The sequence below is a fragment of the Rhinoraja longicauda genome, chromosome 20 (genome assembly GCF_053455715.1).
Source record: "Rhinoraja longicauda isolate Sanriku21f chromosome 20, sRhiLon1.1, whole genome shotgun sequence".
Taxonomy (NCBI): Eukaryota; Metazoa; Chordata; class Chondrichthyes; order Rajiformes; family Arhynchobatidae; genus Rhinoraja; species Rhinoraja longicauda.
Window position 1 is genome coordinate 3,934,184 of NC_135972.1, and position 17,679 is coordinate 3,951,862.

Consider the following 17,679-nt stretch of genomic DNA (forward strand, 5'->3'; position numbering starts at 1 on the left):
GGACAGTTGGCGACCCTAGGTGGTGGTGAAGGCAGATACGATCGTGGCTTTTAGATTGGCACAGGGCATGGAGGGATATGGATCAAGTGCACGCAGAAGAGATTAATTTAATTAGGCATCATATTCGGCACAGACATTGTGGGCCGAAGGGCCTGTTCCTGTGCTGTAGTTTAGTTTAGGTTAGAGATATAGTGCTGAAACAGGCCCTTCGTCCCACTGAGTCCACGCCGACCAGCGATCCCCGCACATTAACGCTATCCTACACAAAATGGGGACACTTGTCATCATCGGCAGTCACTCTAAGCGAGTGTGACTGTCCTCTCTGCCTGAGGACGCCTGTGCGTGACTTTGTTTAACGTGGGGAGACTGGTGCACAGACAGCCACCACATGGTCCTTGACAAATCTGGGTCAGGATCCAGTGGCGTGGAGTCCAAGACGACCAGAGACCCTTTTCTGCCGCAGCCTTCATGCATCCGCCTTCCCAGCCGTTGAGGTCTTGGTTGGATCGCTCTTTGTCAGGGACCTCCCCACCCCTCGACCTTACCGCCATGGGTGACCCTACCAGGAGCGTAGCTCCAGACGGCATCGCTCTCAGGATCTCAGGACCACACGAGCTTCTCCACCACCACAAGGTGACAATCCACGGAGAAGCGGAAACCTGCACGTCTTTGGAGTGTGGGAGGAAACGGAAGGTCTCGGAGAAACCCCACGCAGGTCACGGGGAGAACGTACAAACTCCGTACGGACAGCGCCCGTAGTCGGGATGGAACCGGCAGTGTTCTGTGTTTTGGCGGCCTGCACTCTGTCTTGTCGATGAGTCATTTCTTCCCATGAAGTTTATCATCAGTTCATGGTGGGGTAGCCGTGCCAAGACACACCAACAAGCTGCCAAACCTCCGAATGCCCATAAGTTTGCATCCATTTGCTCAGCGTCACTTGCTGGCTTCAAGGGGCTGAATGTTTGAGCGCTATCAGAGGTCCCTGGGGATGGGGCTGTCAGTCAGGATCCTTGCGCAAGGAGAATCTGGCTTCCAAACAGAATACGTCATCCTCCTCCGCTCTGCCAAAGCTCACAACAATAAAATGTGCTTTATAATATCTTGAAGGGATCTGCAAACTAACGGGAGCAGAACAAGGGGTGGCAGAGTGTCTCAGCTGGTAGAGGCACTGTCTGGCCAAGCCCAGGGCCCGGGAGTGGTTTAGTTTTGTTTATCATTGTCACGTGCACTGAGGTACACAGAGAACAGAAAGTAGGTGCGGGAGGAGGCCATTCGGCCCTTCGAGCCAGCACCGCCATTCATTGTGATCATGGCTAATCATCCACAATCAGTAACCCGTGCCTGCCTTCTCCCCATATCCCTTGATTCCACTAGCCCCTAGAGCTCTCACTAACTCTCTTTTAAATTCATCCAGTGAATTGGCCTCCACTGCCCTCTGTGGCAGAGAATTCCACAAATTCACAACTCTCCGGGTGAAAAAGTTTTTTTCTCACCTCAGTTTTAAATGGCATCCCCTTTATTCTTAGACTGTGTGGCCCCTGGTTCTGGACTCCCCCAACATTGGACTCCCCCAACAGTGACAAACCTTTTTGTTGCGCACTATCCAGTCAGCGGAAAGACTATACATGATTGCAATCCACAGGATAAAGGGAATAACATTTAGTGCTGGATAAAGTTCAGTTCAGTTTATTGTCACATGCACCGAGCGAGGTACAGTGAAAAGCTTTTTGTTGTGTGGAAAGACGACACATGATTACAAAGCAGCAATCCTCAGTGTACAGATACAGGATGAAGGAAATAATGTACAGTGCAAGGTAAAGTCCGATTAAAGATCGTTTGAAGATCTCCAATGAGGTAGATGGGAGGTCAGGACCGCTCTCTAGTTGGTGATAGGACAGTTCAGTTGCCTGAAAAAAGCAAGGAAGAAACCGTCAATCCTGATCTAGGGTGCTGTCTGTGTGGAGTTTTCACGTTCTCCCTGTGAATCCTGCGTATCCATGACTCCCTGTGTCTCCCTGTATCTGGACACTGTAAATGTCTTGATTATAATCACGTATCGTCTTTCCGCTGACTGGTTAGCACGCAACAAAAGCTTTTCACTGTACCTCGGTACACGAGACGATAAACTAAACTAATACTAACTAACTAATACTGTATATTTCTTCACCAGGTTATTTTTAAATTCATGATGGGAATACAGTGAGAAAATGGATTTATATATTTAAACTGGTCAGAGGATTGTTTAGGAATTATCAGTGAGTTCTATGTACAGAATGGAACTGTTGAATAGGGCGGCACGGTGGCGCAGCGATAGAGTTGCTGCCTCACAGCGCCAGAGACCCGGGTTCCATCCCGACTACGGGTGCTGTCTGTACGGAGTTTGTACGTTCTCCCCGTGACCTGCGTGGGTTTTCCCCCAAGATCTTCGGTTTCCTCCCACACTCCAAAGACGTGCAGGTTTGTAGGTTAATAGGCTTGGTGTAAGTGTAAATTGTCCCTGGTGTGTGTGTGTGTGTGTAGAACGGCATTAGTGCGCGGGGATCTCTGGTCGGCACGGACTCGATGGGCCGAAGGGCCTGTTTCCGCGCCGTATCTGCACGGTGGCGCAGTGGTAGAGTTGCTGCCTTACAGCGAATGCAGCGCCGGAGACTCAAGTTCGATCCTGACTACGGGCGCCGTCTGTACGGAGTTTGTACGTTCTCCCCATGACCTGCGTGGGTTTTCTCCGAGATCTTCGGTTTCCTCCCACACTCCAAAGACGTACAGGTTTGTAGGTTAATTGACTGGGTAATTGTAACAATTGTTCCTAGTGTGTGTAGGATAGTGTTAATGTGCGGGGATCGCTGGGCGGTGCGGACTCGGTGGGCCGAAGGGCCTGTTTCTGTGCTGTATCTCTAAATCTAAATCTAAAAAAAATCTCTACAATAAACTAACATTGAGGGAAGTATGAGTGAAGATCTTCGAATGTTAATAAAACGTTGTGTATGATGTGGATGGACGAGGTACGTCAAGCATCTTTCCACATCTGTACATGGTATGTCAAACAGATCAAGGAGAGCAGATTAGCTGGTTAATATTTAGTTGCAGTACGAAAATCCTATAATCATCAAATGCTTGTTGAAACAGTGCATAAATTCTCCAAATTATGTAGCAGGAAAGAAGGCTCTATGACCCATTAAACTCTATTCCAGATTAAACTCTATTCCAGGAAGAAACACGGTAAATTACATTCTGCAGCCACACATATTTTTCTAAAGAAAGAAGTAACAGAGAGAGAGAAAATGGTTTAGATCAGATTTTCCAGAATTTCAACTTATCATTAATGATAGTGATCTTTGATCCTAATTTGATTCTAAATTACTTTGAATACGATTAAGCAATGTTAATGGCTACTTAAAAAATAATAGTCAATGTTACTAGAATCACAATATCATAAGTGATAGTAGAATTAGGCCATTCGGCCCATCATCTTCTCCACCATTCAATCATGGCTGATCTATCTCTCCCCCCCAACCCCATTCTCCTGCCTTCTCCCCGTGACCGCATGCGTGGGTTTTCTCCGAGATCTTCGGTTTCCTCCCACACTCCAAAGGCGTACAGGTTTGTAGATTAATTGACTTGGTCTAAGTGTAAATTGTCACTAGTGGGTGCAGGATAGTGTTAGTGTGCGGGGATCGCTGGGCCGAAGGGCCTGTTTCCACGCTGTGTCTCTGAACTAAAGTAAAGTAAAGTAAAATCCTTGTATTTCTTGTATTCTGTACCCTTTGGCAGGTGAGGGAACATGCCTGTTACCAACAGTATGATAGCCAATAAGTCAACAACCCTCAACTGGACAAGACCAACCTGCAGTCCCAGAGCTGCTGATCGGTGAGTATGGTTCTACGTTGTCACTTGAATAGATTGGTAGAATTCGTAAATAAATGTTCAACTGCAACTGAAAATGTATTTGGGATACTGAGCACAACTGCTGCAAAAAAGATGTTGACAATAATTGAGGTTAACAATGGAAAGAATATGATGCCATCTTCATTAAGGTAGGACGTACTTGAGAATTGATTAAAATATACAGCATGGAAACAGGCCCTTCAGCCCACCGAGTCCACACAAACTACCGACCGGCCCTTTACACAAGATCTATGTTATCCCACTTTCACATCCACTCCTTACTTACTTGTGGCAATTTACAGAGAGCCAATTGGGCATCACGGTGGCGCGGCGGTGGAGACCCGCCAGAGACCCGGCTTCCATCCCGACTACGGGTGCTGTCTGTACGGAGTTTGTACGTTCTCCCCGTGACCGCGTGGGTTTGATCCGGGTGCTCCAGTTTCCTCCCACACTCCAAAAACGTACTGATTTGTAGGCTACTTGACTTGGTATAAATGTAAATTGTTCCTCGTGTGCATAGGATAGAGTTAGACAATAGACAATAGGTGCAGGAGGAGGCCATTCGGCCCTTCGAGCCAGCACCGCCATTCAATGTGATCATGGCTGATCATTCTCAATCAGTACCCCGTTCTTAAACCGTGACCCCTTGTTCTGTGCTCCCCCAACATGGAGAACATTTTTCCTGCGTCTGGTCTGTCCAATCCTTTAAGAATTTTATATGTTTCTATAAGATCCCCTCACCACAAGTTGTGTTGCCTGGAGCAGAGGGCAAGCACAAAGCCAGGGAATTCAAAAAGAAGCTTACAGGGATTTCTATATTATTCACAGAACATTAACATTACTCATTGCAGTCATATAACTAAGTAGCTATCTCAAATTATTCCCAGCGTCACTTATGAGGATCACTTATGTTCAATTTTCCACCACACCAAAATAGATGGGGGCTAACTCTTTATAATATATCACAAAATAAAGGTTTCAGACCCAAGATTTTTCTGTGGTATTTTACAACGCACGTATAAAGCTCACGCTTGGAGTGCTCCGAATCCACCGTCATTAGATCATGAATGTTTAATTTAGTTTAATTTAGAGATACAGCGCGGAAACAGGCCCTTCGGCCCACCGAGTCTGTGCTAACCAGCGATCCCCGCACACTAACACTATCCTACCTACACGAGGGACAATTTATAATTATACCAGGCCAATTAGCCTACAGACCTGTACGTCTTTGGAGTGTGGAGGGAAACCGGAGCACCCGGAGAAAACCCACGCGGTCACAGGCAGAACGTACAAACTCCATACAGACAGCACCCGTGGTCAGGATTGAACCCGGGTCTCTGGAGCTGTAAGGCAGCTATTTTACCACTGAGCAAGTTGGCCCCCAGCATCGATCCTTTGAAGCGGGGCCAGACTGAAAATGTGCAGCAGAGACTTTTGCTTGGTGTTGATATGAGGATATCCTTTTCGTGACTTACAATTTAGTTTAGTTTAATGTCACGTGTACTGAGGTACAGTGAAAAACTTTTTTGTTGCATGCTAGCCAGTCAACAGAAAGACAATACATGATTACAATCAAGCCATCCTCTGTGTACATTTCCAGGATAAAGGAAATAACGTTTAGTGTACTGGTCTATGTGTAGGAAGGAACTGCAGATGCTGATTTAAACCCAAGATAGGCACAAAATGCTGGAGTAACTCAGCAGGTCAGGCAGATCTCTGGAGAGAAGGAATGGGTGACGTTTCAGGTCGAGACCCTTCTTCAGACTAGTCAGGGGAAAGAGAAAGGAGAGATATCGAGGGCGATGTAGAGAGAAATAGAACAATGAATGAAAGATATGCAAAGAAAGTAACAATGATAAAGGCAGCCGGCCATTGTTAGCTGGTTGTTGGGTGAATTGTCTTTCATTCATTGTTCTATATCTCTCCACATCACCGTCTATATCTCTCCTTTCTCTTTCCCCTGACCAGTCTGAAGAAGGGTCTCGACTCAAAACGTCGCCCATTCCTTCTCTCCAGAGATGCTGCCTGTCCCGCTGAGTTACTCCAGCTTTTTGTGTCTATCTTCTGTACTGGTCTATGTTCTGTGATGTTGTGGGCCGAAGGGCCTGATCCTGTGCTGTACTGGTCTCTGGTCTATGACAGTGTGGGCCGAAGGGTCTGTTCCTGTGTTGTACTGTTCTCTGGTCTATGACAGTGTGGGCCGAAGGGCCTGTTCCTGTGTTGTACTGGTCTCTGGTCTATGACAGTGTGGGCCGAAGGGCCTGTTCCTGTGCAGTACTGGTCTCTGGTCTATGACAGTGTGGGCCGAAGGGCCTGTTCCTGTGCAGTACTGGTCTCTGGTCTATGACAGTGTGGGCCGAAGGGCCTGTTCCTGTGTTGTACTGTTCTCTGGTCTATGACAGTGTGGGCCGAAGGGCCTGTTCCTGTGCTGTACTGTTCTCTGGTCTATGACAGTGTGGGCCGAAGGGCCTGTTCCTGTGCTGTACCCGTCTATGTTCCATATCCAGCTTTGGTGCTCAGAGTTTAGCAGCAGGATGTACTCTGTGACAGTGTCCCAACAATTTGAAATAAAATGGAGCTAGTTGAAGCAATGTGGGTGTCTGATGTTTCTAAACCCAGTGAGGTTTTGGGCAGTAGTTTCATTGTAAGCTGTCCACATTACTGGCAGCGCTGTTAAACAGTGCACTGCAGCTCTGTGCGAATAATTACCCTAAATAGGAAGAAGGTCACTATAATGCAAAGTTATAGCGTTCAATGTCTTTCTACCGTGTGATACCAATTTTTATTTTAAAATATATATTTTAAGCTTGTCGAGTTTCGTTAATGCAGGATTGATTAAAGGAAATAAAAAGAGGTGAAACGATGAAGGAAATTTGAAGGGGGAAAAAAAAGCTTTTTAAACCCCCCTTTGGCATATGGATTCTGCATGTCCTTGCTATTTATGGATGTCCAAGGTGAAACTATCACAGTAGGATTTCAGACCCAGATCACAATGTTGGGCAGGAAGTGGAAGTCTAGGATTTTGAGCAGTCAGCTGGAATATTTGCCATGGCTGCAAAATAAATAGGCAAATTAGTTGTTGTTGGCAGCTTATCAAAAACACTGCTACCAAAAGAGGGGTGGTGGAGGGGGGAATCTGACGGTAAAATCTGAAAACTCGAAAAACCCCACAGATCTTTCCGGATGGATCTCCAGCCTCTCTCTCCCCTCCCTAAGCACAGACACTTTCCCCCTTCTACGCCTTCCAAAAGACAATTGAGGTGGCTATTTAGTTTGTAGTTTTAACAAGACAATGGTGATTAAGGTGGTGCTAAAATTGTCGCGCGACCGTGTACCGTTTTGGCTGTAGTTGAGGAACGTACTCAATCTATAGTGTAAGAAAATAACTGCAGATGCTGGTACAAATCGAAGGTATTTATTCACAAAATGCTGGAGTAACTCAGCAGGTCAGGCAGCATCTCGGGAGAGAAGGAATGGGCCCAAAACGTCACCCATTCCTTCTCTCCTGAGATGCTGCCTGACCTGCTGAGTTACTCCAGCATTTTGTGAATGAATACTAAATCTATATATTTATGTATGTATATACATACATACACACACATATTCCCTTCAAATTTCCTTCATCGTTTCACCTTTTTTAATTTCCTTTAATCAATCCTGCATTAACGATACTATATATTTAAAAATAAAAATTGGAATCACTGGGGACAATTTACATTTTTACCGAAGCAAATCAGTCTACAAACCTGCACGTCTTTAGAGTGTGGGAGGAAACGGCAGCACCCGGAGAAAACCCACGCGGGTCATGGGGAGAAGGTATAAACTCTGTACAGACAGCGCCCGTAGTCAGGATGGAACCTGGGTCTCTGGCGCTGTGAGGCAGCAGCTCTACCCGCTGTGCCACCCTCTCACAATCCCTCACATAGAAAGGGCAGGTGGTGGCTGCACCTATGTGCCATTGCCAGAGTGATGCCACAAGCAAACTGGAGGAACAGCACCTCGTAATCTAAAGCTGGAGTAACTCAGCGGGACAGGCAGAGAGAAGGAATGGGGTGACGTTTCGGATCGAGACCTTTCCCGAAATGTCACCCATTCCTTCTCTCCAAAGATGCTGCCTGTCCCGCTGAGTTACTCCAGCTTTTGTATTCATCTTCGGTTTAAACCAGCACCTGCAGTTCCTTCCTACAAACCTCATACTCTACTTGAGTAGCTTACAACCCAATGATATCAACATTGATTTCCCCACTTTGAGGTAATTAACCTACAAACAAACCTATCCCCTCGTCTCCTTTTCTCTTCCCCCCTCTTTTCTCCGTGTCCCATCATCCCCTTTCCACCAACACTCCTTTATCAAGCTTCTTAATTTACACCTCTTTTATCCCATTCTCCCCATCCCATTTTACCCTTTCATCTCCGGCCTTTGTTCGGTCACGGTCACAGTGTCTCAGCGGTAGAGTTGCTGCCTTACAGCGAATGCAGCGCCGGAGACCCGGGTTCCATCCCGACTACGGGTGCTGTCTGTACGGAGTTTGTACGTTCTCCCCGTGACCTGCGTGGGTTTTCTCCGAGATCTTCGGTTTCCTCCCACACTCCAAAGACGTGCAGGTTTGTAGGTTAATTGGCTTGGTAAATGTAAAAATTGTCCCTGGTGTGTGTAGGATAGTGTCAGTGTGCGGGGATCGCTGGTCGGCACGGACCTGGTGGGCCGAAGGGCCTGTTTTCGCGCTGTATCTCTAAACTAAACTAAACCATCAAAGTTTGCCAATCAAAGTTTCCCCCATCCCTCCCTCTCACCTGTCTCCACGTGCCACACAGTTCCAGATTAGTTTATAGTCACGTGTACCGAGGTACAGTGAAAAGCTTTTGTTGGGTGCTGACCAGTGAGCGGAAAGACACTCGCCAGGCAATGTCCTACCCCTCTATTCCAGCTTTCTCCCCTCCCCCACCACCACAATCGGTCTGAAGAAGGATCCTGACTCCAAACGTCACCTATCCACGTTCTCCAGAGAAAGACAATAGACAATAGACAATAGACAATAGGTGCAGGAGGAGGCCATTCGGCCCTTCGGCCCTTTGAGCCAGCACCGCCATTCAATGTAATCATGGCTGATCATTCTCAATCAAGCCCGTTCCTGCCTTCTCCCCATACCCCCTGACTCCGCTATTCTTACGAGCTCTATCTAGCTCTCTCTTGAAAGCATCCAGAGAATTGGCCTCCACTGCCTTCTGAGGCAGAGAATTCCACAGATTCACAACTCTCTGACTGAAAAAGTTTTTCCTCATCTCAGTTCTAAATGGCCTACCCTTTATTCTTAAACTGTGACCTCTTGTTCTGGACTCCCCCAACATTGGTAACATGTTTCCTGCCTCTAATGTGTCCAACCCCTTAATAATCTTATACGTTTCGATAAGATGCTGCCTGAACCGCTGAGTTACTCCAGCACTCTGTGAAACGTCACCTGTCCATGTTCTCCACAGATGCTGCCTGACCCGCTGAGTTACTCCAGCACTCTGTGTCTTTTTCTATTGTGCACTGGCATCTGCAGTTCCCCGTGTCTCCATATCTGGGCATTTTGAATTCCTTCTCTAAGTTGAGATGAAGATTTGAAGCTGTGTTTGTTGAGGAGCAGTCCGCAGGAATTGTCCTGGAAACATCGATCCCTCACGACACTGGGATGAGGGGGGCACTGGGCTGTCTGCCCTTGGCATCCCTCAGGAGGAATAACTTTGCCACACACATTTTATCACCTGCTTTTACATTGGAGGAACAGTACCTGGTATTTCCCTTGGGCAGCTTACACCCCAGCGGTATGAATATTGATTCCTCTAACTTCAAGTAACCCTTGCTTTCTCTCTCTCTCTCTCTCTCTCTCTCTCTGTACCTCTTCATCCTAGTTCTCCGTCTAGTTCCACTGTCCTCCTGATTAAATATTACTGATTGTATCTCGTTGTCACGCTCCCCTCAACTAACAATTGACCATTCCACATTTACTTGAACAACATCCCCTTTGATTTGTGTTTTCACACCTTACCCTTCCATATCTCTAGTCTCCCTCCCCAGACTCTCAGTCTGAAGAAGGGTCTCGCCTCGGAACGTCGCCCATTCCTTCTCTCCAGAGATGCTGCCTGTCCCGCTGAGTTACTCCTGCACATTGTGTCTGTCTTTACATATTGGAGCCCTTTGCCATCCTGCCCAGTCACCAGGTTTGTCCAATCAAATGTTATGTTGAAGAGCAGTAAAACGGGCAGCAGTAGCATTGGAAGTTTGTGGCTGGGGCGTTTAAGTTAGCCTGGGGCTCCCTTGAAGGCGCAGCGGTAGAGTTGCTGCCTTACAGCAAATGCAGCGCCGGAGACCTGGGTTCGATCCCGACTACGGGTGCTGTCTGTACGGAGTTTGCACGTTCTCCCCGCGTGGGTTTTCTCCGAGAACTTCGGTCTCCTACCACGATCCAAAGACGTGCAGGTTTATAGGTGAATGTAAAGATTGTCCCGAGTGCAGGACAGTGCTAATGTGCGGGGATTGCTGATCGGCATGGGCCGAAGGGCCTGTTTCCGCGCTGTATCTCTAAACTAAAGCGAGCCAAACTAAGAGGTTATTGAATAATCAGAGCTGTGGTTCTCCGCACTGTTCAACTGCAGTGGAGATCTCCACAGATCACAGATCAGGACCCAACCACAGAGCACGACTGTGGTGGCCCAGCACCAACAAAGGGCGGAAGCAAATCTGCAGCTGGGACCAGCTGTATTTTCGTTTAGTCCCACTCACAATATTCCTGCTGCTTCACTTTTTTTGGAAAAAAAAAAAATCCCCACAAGTCATCTCAGGTTTCGTTTCTTTGGCGAGTCTGTGGTTTTTGAATGAAGTGTTGGAGGCATATAATGGTCTGTGGTCCCCATCCCACCTCTCCAGTCCGCACCGACCGGCCAACCAACGTTCATCCCTGCAAAGCCCCTTCCAGGTTTGCTCTCCAGTGCAGCAATCTGACCCACCTTCGCCCAAACTAGTTCAGTGTCGTTTATTGTCACGTGTACCGAGAGGTACAGGGAAATGTAAGGAAATAACTGCAGATGCTGGTACAAATCGAAGGTGCTTATTTCACAAAATGCTGGAGTAACTCATCGGGACAGGCAGCATCTCAGGAGAGAAGGAATGGGTGACGTTTCGGATCGAGACTCTTCTTCAGACCAGCCAGCGGAAAGACAAGACATGATTACAGTCGAGCCATTCACAGTGTACAGATACACGATAAGGGAATAACGTTTAGTGCAAGGTAAAGCCAGCAAAGTCGGAACTAGATCACAGTCCAGCTCTTGCCGAAATTAGGGGAGGATAGCACAATGCCCCACCTCAGAATGTAACGCACAAGAATATCTGTTTTTCAAAAATGCCACAGGTTCTCAAAAATCCAAGCCTGGTCACCATTTCTATTGAAAGAAGCTATATTTATATCAAGCCAGCAAGAATCTGCAGGTAGACAGCAAGTGCTGGAGTTACTCAGTGGGTCATGTAACATCTCTGGAGGGAATGGTAGGTGATGTTTGGTGTGGGGACCTCAGACTGATTGTAGAAGGGGGCGGGGTGGGGGGAGGGGAAGCAGGAAAGGCCCTGGACTAATCAGGGCCGGCAACAGATGACCTCTGACTTGGTGGTTCCCAGATGTGCCGATTACAGATGCTGGAGTCTATCGGAGTCTGAAGAATGGTCCCGACCTGAAACGTCTCCTGTACATTCTTGTACATATAAGATTATTAAGGGGTTGGACACGTTAGAGGCAGGAAACATGTTCCCAATGTTGGGGGAGTCCAGAACCAGGGGCCACAGTTTAAGAATAAGGGGTAGGCCATTTAGAACGGAGATGAGGAAAAACTTTTTCAGTTAGAGAGTTGTAAATCTGTGGAATTCACTGCCTCAGAAGGCAGTGGAGGCCAATTCTCTGAATGCATTCAAGAGAGAGCTAGATAGAGCTCCTAAGGATAGCGGAGTCAGGGGGTATGGGGAGAAGGCAGGAACGGGGTACTGATTGAGATTGATCAGCCATGATCACATTGAATGGTGGTGCTGGCTCAAAGGGCCGAATGGCCTCCTCCTGCACCTATTGTCTATTGTCTATTGTCCCGCTGAGTTCCTTCTTGCCCTTTCTGAGAGCCCACCAAACAATTTCATTTTACTTTCCATACTCTCCAGAGACAGCACGGTGGTGCAGCGGTAGAGTTGCTGCCTCACAGCGCCAGTGACCCAGGTTCAATCCTGACCACGGGCGCTGTCTGTACGGAGTTTGTACGTTCTCCCCGTGACCGCGTGGGTTTTCTTCGGGTGCTCCGTTTTCCTCTCACGCTCCAAAGGCCTACAGGTTTGTAAGTTAATTGGCTTTGGTAAAATTGTCCCTAGTGTATTAGTGTGCGGGGATCGATGGTCGGTGCGGACTCAGTGGGCCAAAGGGCTTGTTTCTGCGCTGTATCTCTAAACTAAACTAAAAATGAAAGATGCTGCCTGACCCGCTGAGTGACGAGAGGTCTTTGTGTTCATTTTAACATTTCAGCAAAACAAAGTGTTGTGGGTTTGAGATCATCCAGTGCACCATGTAGGAAGTGATTAGCCTGGAATATTGTGCGCCTTGTGTCGGCCTCCTTTTCCTGTCTAAATGCTGAAAGGTTATCGCTGTCTTGTCGGGAGAATTTAAAAAGGGCTTCCTAATTGCAATTTCCCACGGTGTTAGTTTGCCATCAAGGCTTCTGAAAATTCAAGTACAGCCCTGCAATAATACACTGCCAATCCCAGCCTAAACTCTTGCTGATGTTAGTTCAGAGACACAGCGTGGAAACATGCCCTTCGGCCCACTAAACCCCATGCCCCGACCAGCGGTCCCCGCACACTAATACTATCCCACCCACACTAGTGAATATGTACAATTTTTAACGAAGCCAACTGACCTTCAAACCTGTACATCTCTGAATTGTGGGAGGAAACCGGAGCACCTGGAGAAAACCCACGCAAGTCAGGTGGAGAACGTACAAACTCCGTACAGACAGTCCCCGTGGTCAGGATGGAACCCGGGTCCCTGGCGCTGTGAGGCAGCAACTCTACCGCTGCACCGCTGTGCTGCACAAAAACTGATTTGGTTAGAGCAGACTGTCTTTTTAAGAGCACAGGCTGCCAGTTACACTGCGGAAGGCCATTGGCATTGACAAGTAATAGCTTCGATCGCCACTTAACTCTATTAAACAATGTCGCAAACAGGCTTTAGTACTTTTTAGCTTGCAGTAACAAAAGTCAATTTTTAACTGCTAAGAACTTTGTCCAGTCGGCAGTTTTGTGTCTTTGGAAGGGGGGACGGAGTTGACGTTTAAGGTTGTGTAGGAAGGAACTACAGATGTTGGTTTAAACCAAAGATAGACACAAAAAGCTGGAGAAACTCAACCAAGGGTCTCGACCCGAAACATCACCCATTCCTTCTCTCCAGTAATGCTGCCTGTCCCGCTGAGTTACTCCAGCATTTTGTGTCTATCTGACGTTTAAGGTTGTTGTCCTTTCACCCTGAACTCTGGGAGAGCATTTGGCCGTGGGAATCTCACTGAGATTGGGGTTGCTCTCCCTGCCACTCGCCACCCTGACTCCAGACCCACCCCCCCCCCCCCCCCCCCCCCCCCCCCCCACTGCTCTAAGTCTCTGACTGCAGGAATCAGCAGCAACGTTCAACGGTTAGAAACATGGAAAATAGGTGCAGGAGGAGGCCATTTGGCCCTTCGAGCCAGCACCGCCATTCATTGTGATCACGGCTGATCGTCCCCAATCAGTAACCCCGTTCCTGCCTTTTCCCCATATCCCTTGATTCCACTAGCCCCTAGAGCTTAGATAAATTCTCTTTTAAATCCATCCAGTGAGTTGGCCTCCGCTGCCCTCTGTGGCAGAGAATTCCACAAATTCACAACTCTCTGGGTGAAAACGTTTTTTTCTCACCTCAGTTTTAAATGGCCTCCCCTTTATTCTTAAACTGTGTGGCCCCTGGTTCTGGACTCCCCCAACATTGGGAACATGGGAGCTTGTCCGGTCCTTTAATAATTTTATACGTTTCTATAAGATCCCCGCTCATCCTTCTAAACTCCAGTGAATATGGATATCTGATCAACAGTTCAATGGATATTTGTTGTCACACGTGCGATTAAACATTACAGGGTGAAATTCATGTTTGCATCTGATAACGCGGGTGCAGGCACGTGTGCCACCATTGTACTGAGCAGTTATTGCCGTCTCCTCGGCCGTGCCGGACAAGGTGGGGCCGAGCGGCCTCCTGGTGCCGCAGCGCTCCTTGCTGTGAGAGAGGTCCCACTGGGGTCTCAGTGACGGGGGTCCAGGGGGTGTGACCCAGTGCCTGGCCACTGACGGAGACGGGGACCAGACCCTCACTCGGTTATATCGGGCAGTCCTATCAGCGCCCGACTGTTGGGACAGCACAGTGGTGCAGCGGTAGAGTTGCTGCCTCACAGACCCCGGGTTCAATCCCGACCACCGTGCTGTCTGCACCTTCTCCCCGTCACCTGCGTGGGTTTTCTCCGGGTGCTCCGGTTCCACCCCACACTCCAAAGACGTGCAGGTTTGTAGGTTGTGTAGGAAGGAACTGCAGATGCTGATTCAAAGCGAAGATAGACACAATGTGCTGGAGTAACTCAGCGGGACAGGCAGCATCTCTGGAGAGAAGGACTGGGTGAGGTTTTGGGTCGAGACCCTGCTTCAGGCTGTGGTGTAATTGTAACTTGCCCCCTGTGTGTGTGGGATAGTGTTGGTGTGTGGGGACCGCTGGGCAGTGCGGACTCGATGGGCAGAAGGGCCTGTTTCCGCGCTGCGTCTCTAAACTAAACTAAACATGACTCCATTTTGTTGTGCGATGCTAACGGTTCTCTTCACCTTGCAGAGGGAAAGCCGGTGGTGAGAAGTTTGTCCTGGTTGTGGAGGAGCGGTTGAGAGCTGACCCTGAGCGTGTCGTTCACCAAAGGCTGAACTCTGCGCCGAAGACGCTGACCGGTGCGGACGTGAAGTGCCCTCTGAAGCCAAGCAACAGCTGCATGGCAAAGCCCAGCCCCAGGACCATGCTGACCCGGAAACCCACCATCAACCCACCCACCAGCAGCTCAGACCGTGAGCCCAAACCATTGAAGAACTCTCCAAGGCAAAGCTGCACTCCCAATAAACCTGGCGCCATCGCTCGCAACCCAAGCATCAAGGAGAAGATCTGGGAATGGGAGGGGAAGAAGGATGCGCTGCTTCCAACGGAGAAAGACAAAGCGGTGAACAAGGAAAGCAAGGAAGCTGACGGCAAGCCCGACCTGGTCACCCTGGTGGAGGGAATGGCGGTGAAGAAGGGTGAAGGGAAAGCTGGCAATGGTTGGGATCTGGAAAGCAAGGACGCGGGGAAAGAGAACGAGTACAGAGTGAGTGAGAAGGTGACGAGGACCTTGGAGACGGAGAGCAGGCTGCTGGGGGGCAAGGAGAGGGAGGTGGCCAAGTCAGACGCCGTGCTACAGGTTTGTGAGAAGGTTCTAGAAGCTGCTTGCACGAAGTTTGCCCCCACGCTGAGCCTGGCCCAGGAGAGAAGCACAGTGCTGAAGCACATCAAGAAGCTGGAGGAGAAGGCCAAGGATGAGCCTGCCACGGCCCACCTCAAACTGCCCGGAGATTACTACACCTCCCAGAGGCTGCACCAGCCACCGGCCGTTCAGGGTAGCCCCCCGGCCAAGGACAAGCAGGACGGCAGCTGCAGCTCGGAGCTGAAGCGCAAGCACATCCAGTCCAACTCCGACTCGGAGGCCAGCGAGCCCATCTTCGGCACGGTGGACAAGCCCAAGAGTAGCTGGGCCAGCTGCAAGATCAGGAACGTGGAGGAGCTGTACACGGAGCCGGCTCCCCTAGAGCAGGAGCTGCTGGTCAACCCGGTGCCCAAGCCCAGGCGCACCTTTGAGTACGGCAGCGAGAAGCTGGGCGGCCCGTGTGTGATGAGGAGGAGTACGCGGCAGCTGCCAGCTCTGCCCGTCATCCCACCACCCCTGCCCCTCTCACCCCCACCCACCGGCACCACCGCTCCCCTCAGCGGCAGGCCAAGGCTCAGCTGCAAAGACAACCGGTAAGCAAACGTCCCCTGTCTCTGTCTGTCTGTGGAACTCATTGCCATAGGCGGCTGTGGAGGTCAACTCTGAGCTGCTATTATCTGAATGGTGTCAAGTTAGGAACAGGGGACGTACAACGAGATCTGGGTGTCCTAGTGCATCAGTCACTGAAAAGAAGCATGCAGGTACAGCAGGCAGTGAAGAAAGCCAATGGAATGTTGGCCTTCATAACAAGGGGAGTTGAGCATAGGAGCAAAGAGGTCCTTCTGCAGTTGTACAGGGCCCTAGTGAGACCGCACCTGGAGTACTGTGTGCAGTTTTGGTCTCCAAATTTGAGGAAGGATATTTTTGCTATTGTGGGCGTGCAGCGTAGGTTTACTAGATTAATTCTCAGAATGGCGGGACTGTCGTATGTTGAAAGACTGGAGTGGCTAGGCTTGTATACACTGGAATTTAGAAGGATGAGAGGGGATCTTATCGAAACATATAAGATTATTAAGGGGTTGGACACGTTAGAGGCAGGAAACATGTTCCCAATGAATAAGGGGTAGGCCATTTAGAACGGAGATGAGGAAAACCTTTTTCAGTCAGAGAGTTGTAAATCTGTGGAATTCTCTGCCTCAGAAGGCAGTGGAGGGCAATTCTCTGAATGCATTCAAGAGAGAGCTAGATAGAGCTCTTAAGGATAGTGGAGTCAGGGGGTATGGGGAGAAGGCAGGAACGGGGTACTGATTGAGAATGATCAGCCATGATCACATTGAATGGTGGTGCTGGCTCAAAGGGCCGAATGGCCTCCTCCTGCACCTATTGTGTAACTCAGTGGATATTTGTTAACGCACAGATAGATAGATTCTTGATTAGTTTGGGTAACAGGGGTTACAGGGAGAAGGCAGGAGAATGGGGTTGAGGGGGAGAGATAGATCAGCCGCGATTGAATGGCAGAGTAGACCTGATGGGCCGAATGGCCTCATTCTGCTCCTATCACTTATCAACTTGAGAAAACGACACAAGGTGCTGGGGGTAAGTCAGCAGGTCAGGCAGCATCTGTGGGCAGCACGGATAGCCAATGTTTCTGGTCAAGACCCTGCTTCAGACTGAAACAGATTGCAGTGTAGAAACAGGTCCTTCAGCCCAGCCAGTCCGCGCCGACCAGTGGCCACCCCGTACACTCGCACTATCCCACACACAAGGGACAGTTTACAATTCTTACTGAACCCAACTAACCTACAGACCTGCACATCTTTGGAGTGTGGGAGGATCCTAGAGAAAACCCACGAGAACTGATAAACTGTGTATGGACAGCACCTGTAGTCGGGATGGAACCCGGGCCACTGGCGCTGAGACAGCAACTCTACCGCTGCGCCACTGTGCCGCCCCTCTTGTGCCAGTCCATGTTCTCCACAGATGCTGCCTGACCCGCTGAGTTACTCCAGCACTCTGTGAAACGTCACCTATCCGTGTTCTCCACAGATGCTGCCTGACCCGCTGAGTTACTCCAGCACTCTGTGAAACGTCACCTATCCGTGTTCTCCACAGATGCTGCCTGACCCGCTGAGTTACTCCAGCACTCTGTGAAACGTCACCCATCCATGTTCTCCACAGATGCTGCCTGACCCGCTGAGTTACTCCAGCACTCTGTGAAACGTCACCTATCCGTGTTCTCCACAGATGCTGCCTGACCCGCTGAGTTACTCC

General features: G+C 49.2%; 1 protein-coding gene across 2 annotated transcripts in view; it reads left to right on the plus strand.

Moving 5' to 3' along the window:
• Nucleotides 1-17,679, plus strand: part of LOC144603505 (DENN domain-containing protein 2A) — an 86,298-nt gene that overhangs the window by 32,393 nt on the left and 36,226 nt on the right. For both annotated transcript variants that reach the window (XM_078416774.1, XM_078416776.1), the window contains exons 2-3: nucleotides 3,772-3,867; nucleotides 14,796-16,001. In XM_078416774.1, the coding sequence (XP_078272900.1) occupies nucleotides 3,782-3,867; nucleotides 14,796-16,001 (1,292 nt within the window). In that variant the 5' untranslated portion in view covers nucleotides 3,772-3,781. The remainder of the gene's footprint in view (nucleotides 1-3,771; nucleotides 3,868-14,795; nucleotides 16,002-17,679) is intronic.